Raw genomic sequence first — 16082 nt, 5'->3', positions numbered from 1 at the left:
CCAAGCCTTCCTCCAACATCCTCCTCCAAACCAGGCCAGCTCTGCTCCGTGCAAAGTCCCAGCTTGTCAGAGCCCCACAAAAAAAGATCCCAAACATGAGGCACTGAGCAGAGGGAAAAGGGGCTGACAAGTGAAATCAGCCCCGTGGTTCAGGAAGGGACTGTGGAAAACAGGAGAGCACTGGGATGGGAACCTGGGGAGGAGACACCACCTCACCCACCCAAGGAACGTTCCCAAAACGCTCCCCTAACACCCAGCACAAGGTGAGGAAAGCCCAGCTGCCCCCAGGGAATGCTGCTTGCTTGGAGGATTTCCCAAGGAAAGCCTCACCCCAACCAGCCCAGAGAATCCCGGGAGAACCACGTGGGAAAGCCAAATTTCCTGGAGAAAGCGCCACCCCTGCCAATCCCACTGGGAAAACTCCTGCTGCACGTGCTGAGCTCCTGGCCAGCTCAGGAGGAAACCAAAGATGCACTGGGAGCAGGTGCTCCAGGCTGATCCTTCTCCTTCCCACTGCCTGCTGAGCTGTTCCCCCAGCCCAAGCTACACGACTTCAGGCCCCAAAACATTAAAGATCCCATCAATCACTCGCTTGTGGGGGTCTCCATTTAATGACCTTTCCATGTTTTCCCCTCCCGTGGCTGTCGGTGATATATCAGTGTCCCAGGCACACAGGGACATGTCTCTTCCCAAAAATATCAGGAGTTATTGCTCTCCTGGCAAAGCTGAGAGCAGCACAGGGATAACGGGAACAGAGATGTTTGGGAAGCACGGTTTTCCTTCATATCCAGCCTGCCCCATAATTCAGAATTTATGAGACACATCTGCAGGAAAAAATCTCAGGCAGATCCCAGTTTAGAAGGAAAGCAGGAAGGAAATTGGTGATCAGATCAATTTTTAAGGAAATTGGGGATGTTTGGCTATGCTTGGTGTCAATTCACTCCACAATCCACATCACGGCTGAGAACCACAGAATCCTGGGATCACTGAGGCTGGAAAAGAACTCCAAGATCATCATCCCATGACCAATCCCCACACTGCCAACCAGAGCAGAGCCCTGAGTGCCACATCCAGGCAATCCCTGAATCCAAAGAAGCATCGAGATCCTGGGATTCAGCCTGCATCCCTCAGGATGCGCTGACATTTGGTTCAGATCCCCTTGGTGAAAAATGCCCCAAATAAAACCTTCACTCTGAGATCCCTGAAAAAACTCCAAGGCAAAATTCCAAAAAAACCCAACCACTCCTCCCACAGTGATGATCCTCAGCTTTCAAGTTTTGGGATGTCCTGGAAGGTCCAAGCAGAGGGAGCTGATGGGAGAACGCCCCAGCCACGCCTCGATTTTAATTTTAATGGGATGTGTCAGGTCCTGATGGATTCCCTTACAAGCTGCTTGGGAATTCCCTCTGGCACTGGGACAGTTCTGCAGCAATTGCTCAGTTTGGAAGCACGGAGCAGAGGGTGACAGCTCAGGAAAGCAAAAACAAAGGAGAAGAAATCCAGGGAAAGCTGGGAATTACCCACAGGATTCCAACAGTCTTGTGGAAAAGCCACAACACACAAATTCCCTTTAATTCCTTTGGAAGAGCCCCTCAAGTGCAGCATCAACACATCCACACAGATCATCCCCTCCTGCTCTTCCTCTCAAAACAAAACCAGGAGAGAGCTGAAAGACCCTGAGGACCAGAGCAGGAAGCTTTTCCTTGTTAGTGGGAAAACTCCCAAACCAACCGATCCCAAGGTGCTGGATTGGGAAATTCCCAGCTGGGATGTGACATTTGGGATGGGACGTTCCTGCTGCTGGCACCTCCAAGAAGCCAAAGGGGAATTCCCACATAGTGCTCAGAGCATGATCCTGAAAATGGGAAAAACTCCCAAACCAACGGATCCTGAGGCGCTGGATGGGGAAATTCCCAGCTGGGATGTGAAATTTGGGATGGGACATTTGGGATGGGACATTTGGGATGGGACGTTCCTGCTGCTGGCACCTCCAAGAAGCCCAAGGGGAGTTCCCACTCACAGCTCCGAGCATGATCCTGAAAATGGGAAAAACTCCCAAACCAACAGATCCTGAGGCGCTGGATGGGGAAATTCCCGGCTGGGATGTGAAATTTGGCATGGGACATTTGGGATGGGACATTGGGGATGGGACATTCTTGCTGCTGGCACCTCCAAGAAGCCAAAGGGGAATTCCCACATAGTGCTCAGATCATGATCTTGAAAATGGGAAAAACTCCCAAACCAACGGATCCTGAGGCGCTGGATGGGGAAATTCCCGGCTGGGATGTGAAATTTGGCATGGGACATTTGGGATGGGACATTCCCACATAGTGCTCAGATCATGATCTTGCAAATGGGAAAAACTCCCAAACCAACGGATCCTGAGGCGCTGGATGGGGAAATTCCCAGCTGGGATGTGAAATTTGGGATGGGACATTTGGGATGGGACATTTGGGATGGGACGTTCCTGCTGCTGGCACCTCCAAGAAGCCCAAGGGGAGTTCCCACTCACAGCTCCGAGCATGATCCTGAAAATGGGAAAAACTCCCAAACCAACGGATCCTGAGGTGCTGGATGGGGAAATTCCCAGCTGGGATGTGAAATTTGGGATGGGACATTTGGGATGGGACATTGGGGACGGGACGTTCCTGCTGCTGGCACCTCCAAGAAGCCCAAGGGGAGTTCCCACTCACCGCTCCCAGCATGATCCTGAAGATGAGCCAGCGGAAGCTCCAGATGACAATCCTGGAAGGAGGAGAGCCCTGGGGCAGGCGGGACAGGCTCCAGAGGGGGCACAGGAATATTCCCAGGAATCCTGTCTCCAGGAGCTGTGATTCCCATCCTGCAGAGCCAACGAGAAGTGAAGAAGGAAATAATTATGGTGAGAGTGCTGGAAGTTATCCTGGAATTACATTCAAATGGAAGGATTAAAAAAAAACAACGCCTTGAATGGTTTTTAAGGGTAATTTGGGGGAAATCTGGCACCAGCTGGCCTAAAACAGACATCCCACATGGGGGGGGGATTCAGGGGTTTGAAGCTTTGGGGTTGTGTTGTTCTTCTCCAAGCACAAACTGCATAAAATGGGGGATTTTATAAAAAATTAATAACTTCTATGAAGCAGAAAAAGTGAGATTTAGGTGCCCTGGGAAGTGGCACAGGACAAGCAAGCAGTGCCACTGATTCCTCCAGTCATGGATGGATCCAGCAGTGCCATGGACTGGGCTGGATTTTTGCCAAAATGGGGCAGTTTTAGCTTCAAAAAATAGCAATTAAGATCCAATTAGTTCTTGTCATCATCAACATTCAGCGTTTTGAGAAGCTCAGAATTTTAATCACAAAAAAAAAAAAAAATCAAAATGGTACCAAAACTGTCCATTAGACCACTTTTACCCGTTGCTGGATTTTACCCATCCCTGGATTTAACCAAATTACCCTGGATTGAGCTCAAAGCAGAGCCCTGGGATCCCACCATGAATCCATTCCCTGGATCCTCTGGAGCAGACAGACTCCACCTAATCCATGCAAATCTGTATTTTGCATTTTCTCCTCCATCCCAGCCTACAAATATTGCAATGATTATTCCAAGAGAGGCAGAACTCACGGCTCTGTTTTGACAGGTGAAGTCCAACCCTCACCACGTCTGGAAGCACCAAATTATCCCTGCCAAAACGAAATTGCTGCAGCTTTGTCCCACCTCCAATTATTCTGATTCTCAGATATTTCTGTGTGATACAATTGTACTCTGAAATAATTTAAAAAAGAAAGACATTAAATGGTACATTGGTGAGGAGAATTCCTGAAAATTCCTTGGTGGAGCCATTAAGGCACTGAAATTCTCAGCTCTGTCAATTAAACCAGGCAGCGTCCATGGCTCCAGTTCATTCCCAAGGTTTCTCCAGGCACTTCACCAGTGTGATCCATAACAATTCCCTTCATCCAGCCCAAAGAGGCAGGAAAACACATTCCAAACATATTTCAAACCCATCCATCCCTTCCAGCTTCAGCCTGAGTCCCCTGATCCCCCACCCCAAGATTTTTCCAGGCCCTGATTTGATGTTGTCACACAAGGAAAACCACTTTCAATTTGCTTGAAAATATTTCCAATAACAGTCGTGAAACCTCCTTTTTTTTTTAATCTTAATGTGCAAAAACCCCTTAAATCAAAATGCAATTTTAAAACCTCAGATTATTGCACATCAAAGCCATTTAAAACTCCCCCTCCTCCCTCCACACAGCACAGCCCACCCCCCCAGATGCCCAAATTAATGGTTCTGGAAGGAGAAGTAAGGAATATTGTCCCAAAAAGCAGCTGCAGCAGGAAAGCACCGGCTCATCCCAAAAGTGAAAGGTTAATTGTGCCTGAACCCAGCTCCGGGGCTGACTGGCACCAAAAGGGTCGTAGATCTCCCTCATTCCTGCCGGCACAAGAATCCCACTGTTATCCCTGTTTTCATATGGAAATCACCACCCTGCCCCGCTGGGGATGGGTGCCGGGGTGGGATCCAGACTCCTGCATCCCTGTGCATCCATTCCCTCGGAGAGCAGCGCTGCCCTCACCCAGCAGGGCACAGCAGCAGCTTTCCCTGCTTTGTTCTTAACCCCAATTTCCAGCCAGGGGCACGGAAGGATGCTGGCATCCTGCAGGACAATTCCCGCACATCCCGCGGCTCCAGGAGGACGCTCCCAGCACCGAGCCAAGCCAAGCCTTCCTGGCATGGCCTAGACCACGAGTTCAGCCTTGCACCTGTGCTCTTATCCCAAAGGGATGCCAGGGCTGGAATCCTGGCACCAGCTGGCACAGCAGGATGGAGCCGTGCCGGGAGCAGCACGCAGTAAACAGCGCTGCCAGCTGCTGGGCACAGCCCTGGCACCCCCGGCTGCTCTGCAGTTAAGCCAGCCCCAAGCTGGGTTTAACTGCCACTGCAGCCAAGGACAAACTCTGCTCACAGGCTGGGACAGCACTCTGGGCCCCAAAATTCACCCAGTGTGGGTTAAATCCTGCCCGGCTCTGGCTGCTCCCCAGTGAGGGCATGGGGGGCTCTGCTCCTGCCTCAAGGTCCTGCTAAAACCAAGTTTAGGGCAGAAGAGCTGGGAGAGGCTCTGATTTATTCACAAAGCCCTTCCTGAGGGATGGGGTCTCCACAGCTACCCATGAGGGATCAGTTTTTTGGGATCCATCACCCACTTGCACCATCCATCCATCCCATATCCATCCATCCATCCATCCCATATCCATCCATCCATCCCATATCCATCCATCCATCCATCCCATATCCATCCATCCATCCGTCCCATATCCATCCATCCCATATCCATCCATCCATCCCATATCCATCCATCCATCCCATATCCATCCATCCATCCTCACCCTGGACCTCTCCTGGCCTCTTCCTTCCAGCACAGACTCATCCTGACCATAATCTGTCATTCCCAGAAAAATGTTAAACTTGGAGAAGACTCCAAGACCCCCAAGCCCACTCCTCTTTCAGGCTTCATCTCCTGCAAACAAATTGCTGCTGGATGCTGCTCCATGTTCACTGGAAGTGCTGGGATTATCCCAGATGCTCCTGTGCCGTGGTTTCTATAAAAATTCCAGCTCAATCAGGAAGATTTGAGGAGATGAACATGTTGAACAGCACAAGTGAATCCACAGCTCAGCGCATGAGGGGGGAGCTGGGCTCAGCTGGGCTCACTGAGCTGTAAGATGATACCGGGCCCAAGATTACCAAATCCATCAGCAGAACCTCCCGTTCCTCCCCGCTGACTCACACACAGTTGTTCACATCTGCCCTGAAAGCCTCAGACTCCAAATCCTTCAGATTCTTAGACAGCTCTGAGGCTGGAGGCACGTCCCTGCTGAGGTTTGAGTGTTGTCACACTCAGGGGTTCACAGAGCCCAGACACACTGGGACACCTGAAGGGACCAGCCAGGTCACCCCACCTGAGGAGCAGCTGGTTCCCCACTGACCCTCCCAGCTCATGAACTCCAGGATTCCTCTCCTGGTTTTTGGGATAATTTGGGTTGGAAGGGATCTTAAAGCCCATCCAGTGCCACTCTTGCCATGGCAGGGACACCTTCCACTGTCCCAGGCTCCTCCAAGCCCTGTCCAGCCTGACCTTGGGCACTGCCAGGGACGGAGCAACCTCATCTGGGACAGCCCCACTTTGGGGCTGTGGGATGGGAAGGCAGATATAGGAGCTTCAGGACATTGGGAGCTTCAGGAGCATCCACATGCAAGCCATGGAGCATCCCAAACCCACTGAACAATCTGGGAATGAAGGGAGCAACGATCTGCAGTAACATTCCCCAATCCTGGAGTTTTGGGGGGTGAAACCCATCCCATAAACAGCAGCAAACCCCATCGGGGCTCTCTCCAAGAGACAATTCCCATCCTCCAAGCCCCAACCAACACATCCTTATTCCAGGGCTCACTGATACTGCTGGGAACGAAAGGGTCACGTTGTTGACCCACCTGCTCCTGTTTTCCTCACTTGGATCTCGTCAAATTTCAGCAGCTGCAGGGCAGCACAAAGCCCCCCATTGTTATCTCTGGCGCAGCCGGAGAGGGAGCCACGGGCTGGGTTTTTTTGGGGGGGAAAAAAAAAGGGGAATAAAATCAACCTCCGATGGCGGCTGCGCCCGCCCCACACGCGCTCCGAGGGCTCGGGACACGCTCGGAACTTGGCGTGGCAAAATCCATGGTTTGGGATTTTCCAGAGGTCTCTGCTGGGGCAGGGGAGGAGCGGGAGCAGGAGGATGTGCTGGAGGGGAGGAGAGAAGGGAAGAAACAAACCCCAAACCTAAATACACTTTCCCCTATTCCTTTTAGGGTTTTCAAGTGTTTGGCCTCTTCCCAACGCTCGAGCCCCTCATCCAAGGGAGGGTTTGTTTTTGTAGCTGGACATCAAGTGATGTCCAATTTTCATCTTTATGATTTGCCGTAAATAAATTCACCATCCCAAGTTACCACAGCCTGGCCATGGCTGCAGAGGAGTCAGCACAGCCCTTTCCCCCAGTCTCCTCATCCCAAACCTGTTTGTTGGACAATCAGGGAGAAAGCAGTGAGGGAGGGAAGGGCTGAAAGCCTTTAGAAGATAAAACTAGGTCCAAGCATAATGAATTTTCATATTTTCTGGTTTTCTGACTCAAAAATATCACCTGGCCAAAATCAACCCTCATACCTGGCTGTGCTAGAAAGAGCTCACGTAATTAATTCTTATTAATTCCCCTTCCTAAAACACGAGATAAGGTGAAAACAGCCAATTGTTTCTCTTTGTACAGAAACACCCACACATCAAATTTACCCAGAGCACGTCTGCACGGCACAGACAAATGCTGCTCCAACAGATCCAGATTTTCCAGCTCCCAGTGCAGCTGTCTCCCTATGGATATTGTGTGTCAGACAGCCCAGCAGCCAAGGGGAGGCAGATATCCAATCCAGACTGATTTCCCTGGAATCAGACCTGCTCCCGAGCCTACCTCCCCGAAACCCAGCGTGGTTTGGTTTCAGCTCGAGCCTAAAGCACCTGTTGGGAATATCTGAGCTGTGCTGCAGAACCAGGGATTTATCCCTGCTCCAGGGTCTGGATCACTGCCGGTTTGGGGGCTGACTTTAAATCCCAAATGACACTTTGGGATTGAGTCTCTCCAGGCTTGCAGCACCCACAGCCCTCCAGCCCAACCCCAGGGCACCACAAACCCAAGATCTGACCCAGCTCCCCACAGCCAAACCCATCTTCAACCACCATTATTAAATATTTCCCATTTCTTGTTCAAAGTCACCTCAGCCTGGGGATACTTCACATTTCTGCAGCCACCAGAAAAAGTTCTGGCTGTTGTTGGAAGATTTGGGAGAATGTGAGCAGGAACTTTTGTACTTAAAGTATAAACTACCCAGAAAAAAAAAATAAAATTTAGCATAAAAACTTTTAAAAGCTTCCAAGTGCTCTCCAGGGTAGTCATTAGGAACTACTTAGGTAACAGGAGGGTGATAACTGGGAGTTAATGCAGCGTTAAATTAGCCCTCCTTCCATGCAGAACTTTAAGTGACAGAGGAATCAGTTGGGAGGATTTTTATTTTATTTTTTAAATAATGAAGTTAATGGATTTCCTGTTTTTAGCTCTGTGGGCGGCTGTCAATTTGAGGGATCTGTACATACTGGATTTAATTACTCTGTCTTCAAGGAAGGAAAATAAGTTCAGCCCTGTTCCTAGGAACAAGCAGGAGCTCTCCAGCTTGGCCTCAAGGTGAGGAGAAGGTGCCCACACTGGCCAGGGAGGGTGAGATGTCCCTGGAGATGAGAAACAGCATTCCCTGAAATCCTCCTGCCCAGAGAATGTGTGGCTGCTCCATGCCTGGCAGTGTCCAGGGCCAGGCTGGACGGGGCTTGGAGCAACCTGGAAAAGTGGAAGGTGTTGGGGTTGGAACTAGATGAATTTTAAGATCCCTTCCCACCAATATCTCGACCATCCCAGAAAACCCTCACATGGAAAATGAGCTGTGCCTCAGATCCCAGGGAGCGAGGGGAAGGAGCCCAGACAGGGCAGAGCATTCCTGGGGTTCCCCCCTGATTTAGAGGCTGGCCAAAGAAAGGGGCAGGATCCCAGCATGATTTGAGCTGGAAAAGCCTCCAAGGTCATCAAGTCCAACACCAGACACTTCCCATCTAACTCAGGCCATGTTTTCCCAAATTGTGGGAGACCAGGATCCATGGAAACAAACATTGGAGCCAATTCCAATGAACTTGGCAACGCTTCAGTCTGAGCCTTAGTGCAGGAGAGCTCCACCCCTGACAGTCGCCCAGGCCACTTCACCTTTCCTGATGGGAATCATGGAATGCCAGGATCACAAAAGTTGGGAAAGACCTCCAGGATCACCAGGTCAATTTTTAGAGAAAGATCACAAAATTCCAGGATCACTGAGGTTGGAAAAGCCCTCCAGGACCACCGAGTCCCAGCTGTGCCTGATCCCCACCTTGTCCCCAGCCCAGAACCCTGACTGCCACCTCCAGGAGTTTCTGGGACACCTCCAGGGATGGGCACTCCAAACCTCCCTGGGCAGCCCCTCCCAAAGCCTGACCAGCCTTTCCATGGGGAAATTCCTGCTCATGTCCAACCTGAAGAGAAGCAGAGCTTCTGAACACTCAGCTCCACAGGGAAATGGGAAAGGCTGGAAGGGCCTGGCTGAGAAATGGGAACAGCCAGGCAGGAGAGGCCAGGGACAAAGTGACACCACCAGGAGCAGGAGATCACAGCTACAAATTTACTACAAACACATGAAAAACAGAAAAGCTAAAATCCTAAGGCATCTCTTCAGCACCACACAAGGACACAGCAGCTCATCCCACAGCCATCCCCAGCTTTTTGCACAACCTGCCACTCTCATCCCATCTGTTCCTCCCAGCCAGGCCCTGTGCCAGGTGCCCAGGGAGCTGAGCTGCTCCAAACAGGTGTCTGCTGGCTGTTAAATCTTTCTTCTGTTCTGGCAGCTTCAGAACCCACCAGCAGCTGTTCCCCTGATGCCTTCAGTTTGAACTTTGCTATTTCCCAGATTCTGGACTGCGCTGGTACATAACTCTGAACTCCATAGAAAGTGTCAGCAGTTCTCCTCACAGCTCAGTCACACAGAACAATCCTTTTCCAGCCCCAGAACCAAGGACACCGCTGCAGCTCCAGCCCCAAAAAGTGCAAACAACAGGGAATGGAGGAGAGCAGTCTGGGAGGGTGGGCCTGCATCACCTGAGCTGGAATTGGACAATGAACCCCAACATGGAAATGGACCAAAACTTATCAAAGGGTGAAAACTCCTGACCCATTGTCCATCTTGGGTGTAGCCATGGCCGGGCTCTTGTGCTGCCCAAGGTGAATCCTTTGAGGCCTTTTAATAAATCCCTGCTTTATTCCTTTAACCTTTTTATTCCTTGAATTTTATTTCCTTCCTGTCCAGCCTCTGTTCCAGGCAGTCTCTCAAGGCATCACCCCAACCCCACCTGCTCTCCTCCCCATCCCAAACTGCCATTCCCCACTCACACTCTTCAGGCACCAACAAATTCAACCCAACACCACAAAGGAACCTGGCAAGGGCTTTGCCAGCAGACAGCGAGCCAGCCTCAAAATAAAAGGCAAATTAAACAAATTTCTCCTGCTGTGTCACATGAGGCCCCCACTGCCCTGCACAGATTCAGTTTTATCCTCGTGTGAGCACAAGTTTCACCCTGAGTGTTTGCAGGAGATAAATCCAGGCCAGGGGATGCTTTCCCCCATGGATATGGAGTCAATATCTCATGGAATATCATCTCTGCCTCCCTGATTTTTTTTCCTGAATGGTGTTTTTAAAGCACAGCTTGTATATGGGGTAGGGTAATGATTGTTGGGTAATTGATTAACCCCAAGGCAGATATCCTTGTACAACACCCAACAGACACAAGAGGGACACCAAGGGTGGGATATGAAGGGTCTGTGCAAGAATTGTGGAATTTTTAAGGTTGGAAAACATCTCTTAAATCATCAAGTCCCATGATCAATGCAGAGCCACCATGCTCACCGTGTCCCCAGGTGCCACATCCACGTGGGTTTTCAGCAATTCCAGGGATGGCAATTCCACCACTGCCCTGGCCTTGACAACTCTTTCCATGGGGATGTTTTTTTCCTAAATTCTAAGAGAAGACCATGAGTGGTTTCTGATGGAATTTACCAGGGCAGAAGGAATTTTTTCATGGAAAGGGTTTCAGGCATTGGAAGTGCCCAGGGAGGTTTGGAGTCCCCATCCCTGGAGGTGTCCAAGGAATTCCTGGTGGGGGCACTCAGAGCTCTGGGCTGGGGACAAGGCGAGGGCTTTAAATAGTCTTGGAGGTCTTTTACAATTTGAATGATTCCAGAACTCCTGCAACATTTTTTACACCCAAAACCTTAAAAAAAAAAAAAACCCAAACCAACCAAACAATAAAAAAAGATGCTATTTAAACAAGAGACCATGACAAAACCACTCTAGTAGCTATCAATACGATTTTTCTGATTCTAAAAGGGGGATTTGCTCTGTCCACACTCCAGGCTATTTTTCAGGACTACAGCTAAATAAGAAAACAGGTATTGCCAGGTCCTTTAGGACATCCCTCCGTCCCAAGAAAAGCAAACAGGAGCATCCATTCAGCCCCATCCCTGATGGAACCCAACCAGCTCCAAGGAAGCTTCAGGGCTGGAGATCTGCTGTGCTGCAGGGCTGCTTTCATCCAGGCCTTTTGCAACACCATGAGCTCAGAAGTGACCAGAGTGACCCCAACACCCACAGGCTGAACCTCCAGGAACCTCCAGGAACAAAGGAAGGGGGAGCAAGAGGGAGGAGACCAAACGCGGATCTCAGGAAATCAAAAAGCTGCTTTCAAAAGCTGGTCTTAAAGAGATCTGAGGAGATGGAGGAGGGAGCAGCAGTGCTTTGGTGATTATGGGACAAATGGCAAAAAAGTCAGCTGGGTTAGGAAGTTGTTCTCTCCCTGCACAGTGCAAAGAGGAGCAGACACACACAGAGAGACAGAAATGCTGATGGTCAGACACCTGAATTAGGGGCCAAGGCTGAAAATCTGCCTGGTGACCCAAAACAAAAAACAAACAAACAAACAAAAAAACCAAACCAAAACAAAAAACAAAACAAACACCCCAAACAAACAAAAAACCCACAAAAAAAAAACCTCCAAAAAAACCCCCAAAAACAACAACAACAAAACATCAAAAAATCAAAACCCAAACGCCAAAAATCAAACAAACAAAAAACCCCTAAAAAAAAAAAAGAAGAACCAGTCCAGCATCGTTTCATAAAGTAACACAGAGTGCAGTGAGAATTCTAAGTCGGAGAATCCTGGGATGGTTTGGATGGGAAGGGATTTTCAAGCTCAGCTCATTTCACCCCCTTTCCTTCCACTGTCCCAGGGTGCTCCAAGCCCCATCCAGCCTGGCCTTGGACACTTCCAGGGATCCAGGGGCAGCCACAGCTGCTCTGGGAATCTGTGCCAGGGCCTCTCCAGCCTCATGGCTCCTGGAGGAAGTCACAAGGTTGGATAATCCAGCAAAAATCCACCTAGAGCAGCTCCAAAGATCCCCTCCTGGAGCCCCACTGCAAACACCACAGAGCCTTGCTGGTAAAGGGAGCAGAGGAGCAGAAAAGCAGCATTTTCCCCCCAAAATTCCCACTCCCTGGGTCCTGCTGCCAGCTGGAAGGACCCAGCAGCTCCATGATAACACAAGCTAAGATTTTCCCGTGCTGCTGGCAGCCTGGGTGGCGGCTTTGCCACGTGAGTGACATCACGGCCACTCGTGAGCGCATTCCCCGCCATGTAATTAAGGATTTTTGCTTCTCATTTGAAGCAGCAGCTTTTTACATTTCGCTGGAAACCGCCGGAATCGACCACATGAAAACAACAATCAGCCAGGGCAGTGACAAGTGATATTAAACAGCTCCTCACAGATGTCCCAGCACCACAAAACTTGTTCCCCCTGTAAGGAATCCAAATGACTTCAGTGCCTAAAATGAACCAGATGAATGATTTCAGTCCTCACTCTGCACTTATTAAATCAGGCTGAAAAACCCTACAATGCTTTGGGGTGGGAGGGACCGTCCAGATCATCGTGTAAATGGCCCAGAACAGAAGGATCCAGCAAAAAAAAAAAAAAAAACCAACATTTTTTTAACACAAAACTAACCTGGAACTGTAAAACTGTAAAAAGCAGGTATAGCTCAGGGGTTTTCCAGACAAATAATCATCCATACCCTAAAAGCTGGGAAAACATCCTGCTTTAATCCTGCAATTTCAAGGGGACGGCAGCACCTCTTGCTCCAAGAATGAATTCAATTTCTGGACAGAAATCACTGCCCAGGCTTTGATGCAAATGTTCAATCACTGATGGGGAACTTGTCAGGGAGGCTGGGGGCTGGGATTCCCTAACTGGAACCACGTGGGAAGGCAGCTGGAACACCAGCACTGCTTATCCTGGTGATTTATCAACCACCTGAGGCCACGTGTGGCACCCAGTGACACCCTGGCTGCAAGAGGAAGGACAAATGTTCTGGTTAAAAATCATTCGAAACGAGAAGAGGGAGCCAAATCCAAATTGAAAATATCTGTTATTTGTTAAAATAATTATTAAGCAGCCAGTTTTTAAGTGGTATTGGGTTTTATACATTAAAAAAATTCTATTTTTCTTTTATGGAATCACAATGATTTGGGCGGGAAGGGACCTTAAAAAATAATCTAATTCAAAATTCTCAGTTGGGCTAGAAAAGGATTTAAGAGATCAACCCTTTATAAAGTGAGAGTGTGCCACTCTAAGTGACAACATAAAACAGATATTAAGGATAAATTATTTTTTTAAGTATCTAAAAATGTGGAATTAAAGAGAAGAGAGCACAGCAAAGCTTCCCAAAGGAAGGAAAACTGCATTTCCAAAGAAGAGTCCAGATCCTCTTCCTGATGTATCTGCAGAGAGGGGGGTTTAGCATCCATTGCATCCCAGGACACAAAAATGAAATCAAAACCTCCGAGATATTCCTGTGCAGGATCATTTTCCAAAGAGAAAGTGCTGACCCTTAAAGAGCAGCACGTGTTGGGAGCTCCTTTAATTTCATTTTACTTTAAAACCTCACCAAGGAGAAGCTCAAAATGCTGTTTGTAACTGAGTCAGAGTTAAAAGGTACTCAATAAAAACCTTCACTGATTTCTCCTGGCCATAAATCCAAAAGGTAAGATTGTGCAACACCGGTCCTTCATATTTAATAATAACAAACAGATGGGAAAATATTCTAATAAATTATTTGAACTGTCCAAGCTGTGTGCCAGAAAGTCCTGGCCAAATTCCCCTGCTCAACCATCTCTGGAGCATTTTCCCTGCAGATCTCTGAGCTCTCCCTGTTCCTGGAGGGGGAAATATCAGCATCCAGTGACTTTCTCTTAAAATAAATTTTAAAAGGGATGAAATCACCACTGGAGCTACGTCCTAGGGCTGACACAGCACAGCCCAACACGAGGAAGGGATTTCCATGACAGAGAAGGAGCTCCAGCCTGGCTCAAACCCCCAGGATGGGGATTTACCCCTGCTCCAGGGTCTGGGTAACTCCTGATTTGAGGGGGGTGACTTTAATCCCAAATGACACTTTGGGATTGAACCTCTCCAGGCTCCAGAGCTTCCAGCTCCCACCCCAAGGGTCTGAGAGAAAACACCTGGGAACCCTGGAGCCTTGGGGCAGGAGAGCAGGGATGGCCCTTGGGCTCAGCCAGGGCACATCAGGGCCCAGGTGATGCCTCAGGCTTTGGCTTTTCTATTTTTCACATTCTGTGATGCTTTAGTGGGTGGGTCTGGGCTTCACATCAGGGGATGGTGAGCTCTGTGCACAGAGCAGGGAGACAAAACAATTCCTGCTCCAGCTGGGCACCAAGGACAAATGATCCAAATCTCAGCCCAAGAGCACAAACAACGTGGGCTGAGGAGAGGAAAACAAGCAGGGTGGAACTTCATAACCTAAAGCTGGAATTGGACAATTAACTCCAATATGCAAATGGACTGAAACTTCTAAAAATGTGAGACCTGATCCATTTTTGTGACCATTTTGGTTCATCTTGGGTGCAGCCCTGGCTGGGCTCTTGCGCTGCCCAAGGTGGATCCATTGAGGAGATCCTTTTAATAAATCCCTGCTTTATTCTTTATCTCTGTCCAGCCTCTGTTCCAGGTCAGCCATCCCAAAGCATCAATCCCATGCAAACATCAATCCCAGAGCTGGATTTGCTGCAGCTCACATTTAAAGGGTTGGTTCTAAACTACCAAATCTTGACTTTCAAGCGTTCTCCTCCTCTCCCTGGCCACTGCCTGCTTGAAAAGCTGAACGAGCCAGAAGAATGTAACTAGGAATGTTATTAGGGAATGTTATTAGGAATATTAAGAAGCCATGTAAATGAGAATGGGAAATATTTACATTACATGTTGTGATAAAGGGGACACAAGTGGGATTTTAAAGCTTAGCAAAGGACAGATGGGAAGAGCCAGAGCTCTCATTATCCCCTCAGACACCTCCCTGGCATTCCCTTCCATCCCTCTGGGAATTTCTGTCTCTGCAGGCTGTGCCTGGCTGAGATACCCAGCCCTGCTGGGCCAGTCCAAGTGCACTTCCCCTGCCCCACATTTACACCTGGGATTTCCCCCTCCTGGTTCCCAACCCGTACTCAATGAGTGAAAAGCTGCTGGCAGTGTCTGCCCTGGTGACAATCTGTGACAATGGGCTGCGCTGTCACCCTGGCAGACACACCACACTGATTGTCCCTTCCAAAATAACAGCATTCCCTCAGGAACCCAAACCAAGGGACAAGAACCATTTCCCCGGAGGTTTCTGCCCCTCATCCTTCATCTTTTGCATGGCTCTTTCCCCCCCAGGGATCCTTTCACACCTCCTCCCACTCTAAGCCGCCACATAAGCGCAGATATCAAAGAGAAATTATTTCTGAAGTATCTAAAAATGTGGAAATAAAGGAGAAGAAAGCACAGCAAAGCTCCATATTTCTTGTGGCTCCTTCAGGTGCCAAAATCCCCAAAATCACCCTGGAGCCTTCTCTCCTCCAGGCTATACCAAGGACAGGTAATTTTGGGATGAATCCAGGCCCACCCTTCAAAAAGAACAGGAAAACACCAGAGAGTTGCCATAAAACTTGGAGTTACTGTGAGCCCAGGCACGGGAGCTGAGGTGCAGCAGAGATTTCAGCTGGAATTTGCTTTGAAATCCTGACACTTATCTGCTTGGAGTAACAGCAAATATGTACCTTGGCTCCCTCCAGCTTCCCAGGGAGGGCTGGGAGGAGGATGGCTTAACACTGCGGTTTCACCCGGCCTGGGATGCAAAAAAAGCCCATGAGAAAATGATTTCCCTGGCCTTAAAGTAAATAAATGAATCCCATTTCTTGAGGAGTTGCAGGGACGCTGTGAGGGGGTGGCCAGAAATATTTGGCTAGGTAGCGTTGCCCTGAAATCAGGAATGGGAACATGAGTCTGGGACACGCCAGGGCTGGGGGAATAGCTCAGGAAATCGAGGCAGCACAGACCGGGCGC

The 16082-nt window shown here is 49.2% G+C and overlaps 1 protein-coding gene across 1 annotated transcript in view; it reads right to left on the bottom strand.

Moving 5' to 3' along the window:
- The window catches only part of LMF1 (lipase maturation factor 1), a 143931-nt gene that overhangs the window by 91414 nt on the left and 36435 nt on the right, over positions 1–16082 (bottom strand). Inside the window, exon 5 of the mRNA XM_031061065.1 lies at positions 2694–2842. Coding sequence (XP_030916925.1) covers positions 2694–2842 — 149 coding nt within the window. The remainder of the gene's footprint in view (positions 1–2693; positions 2843–16082) is intronic.

Source organism: Geospiza fortis, unplaced genomic scaffold (genome assembly GCF_000277835.1).
Source record: "Geospiza fortis unplaced genomic scaffold, GeoFor_1.0 scaffold213, whole genome shotgun sequence".
Taxonomy (NCBI): domain Eukaryota; kingdom Metazoa; phylum Chordata; class Aves; order Passeriformes; family Thraupidae; genus Geospiza; species Geospiza fortis.
The sequence above is the reverse complement of the archived record's forward strand: the minus strand, read 5'-3'. Positions and strand labels throughout refer to the sequence as shown.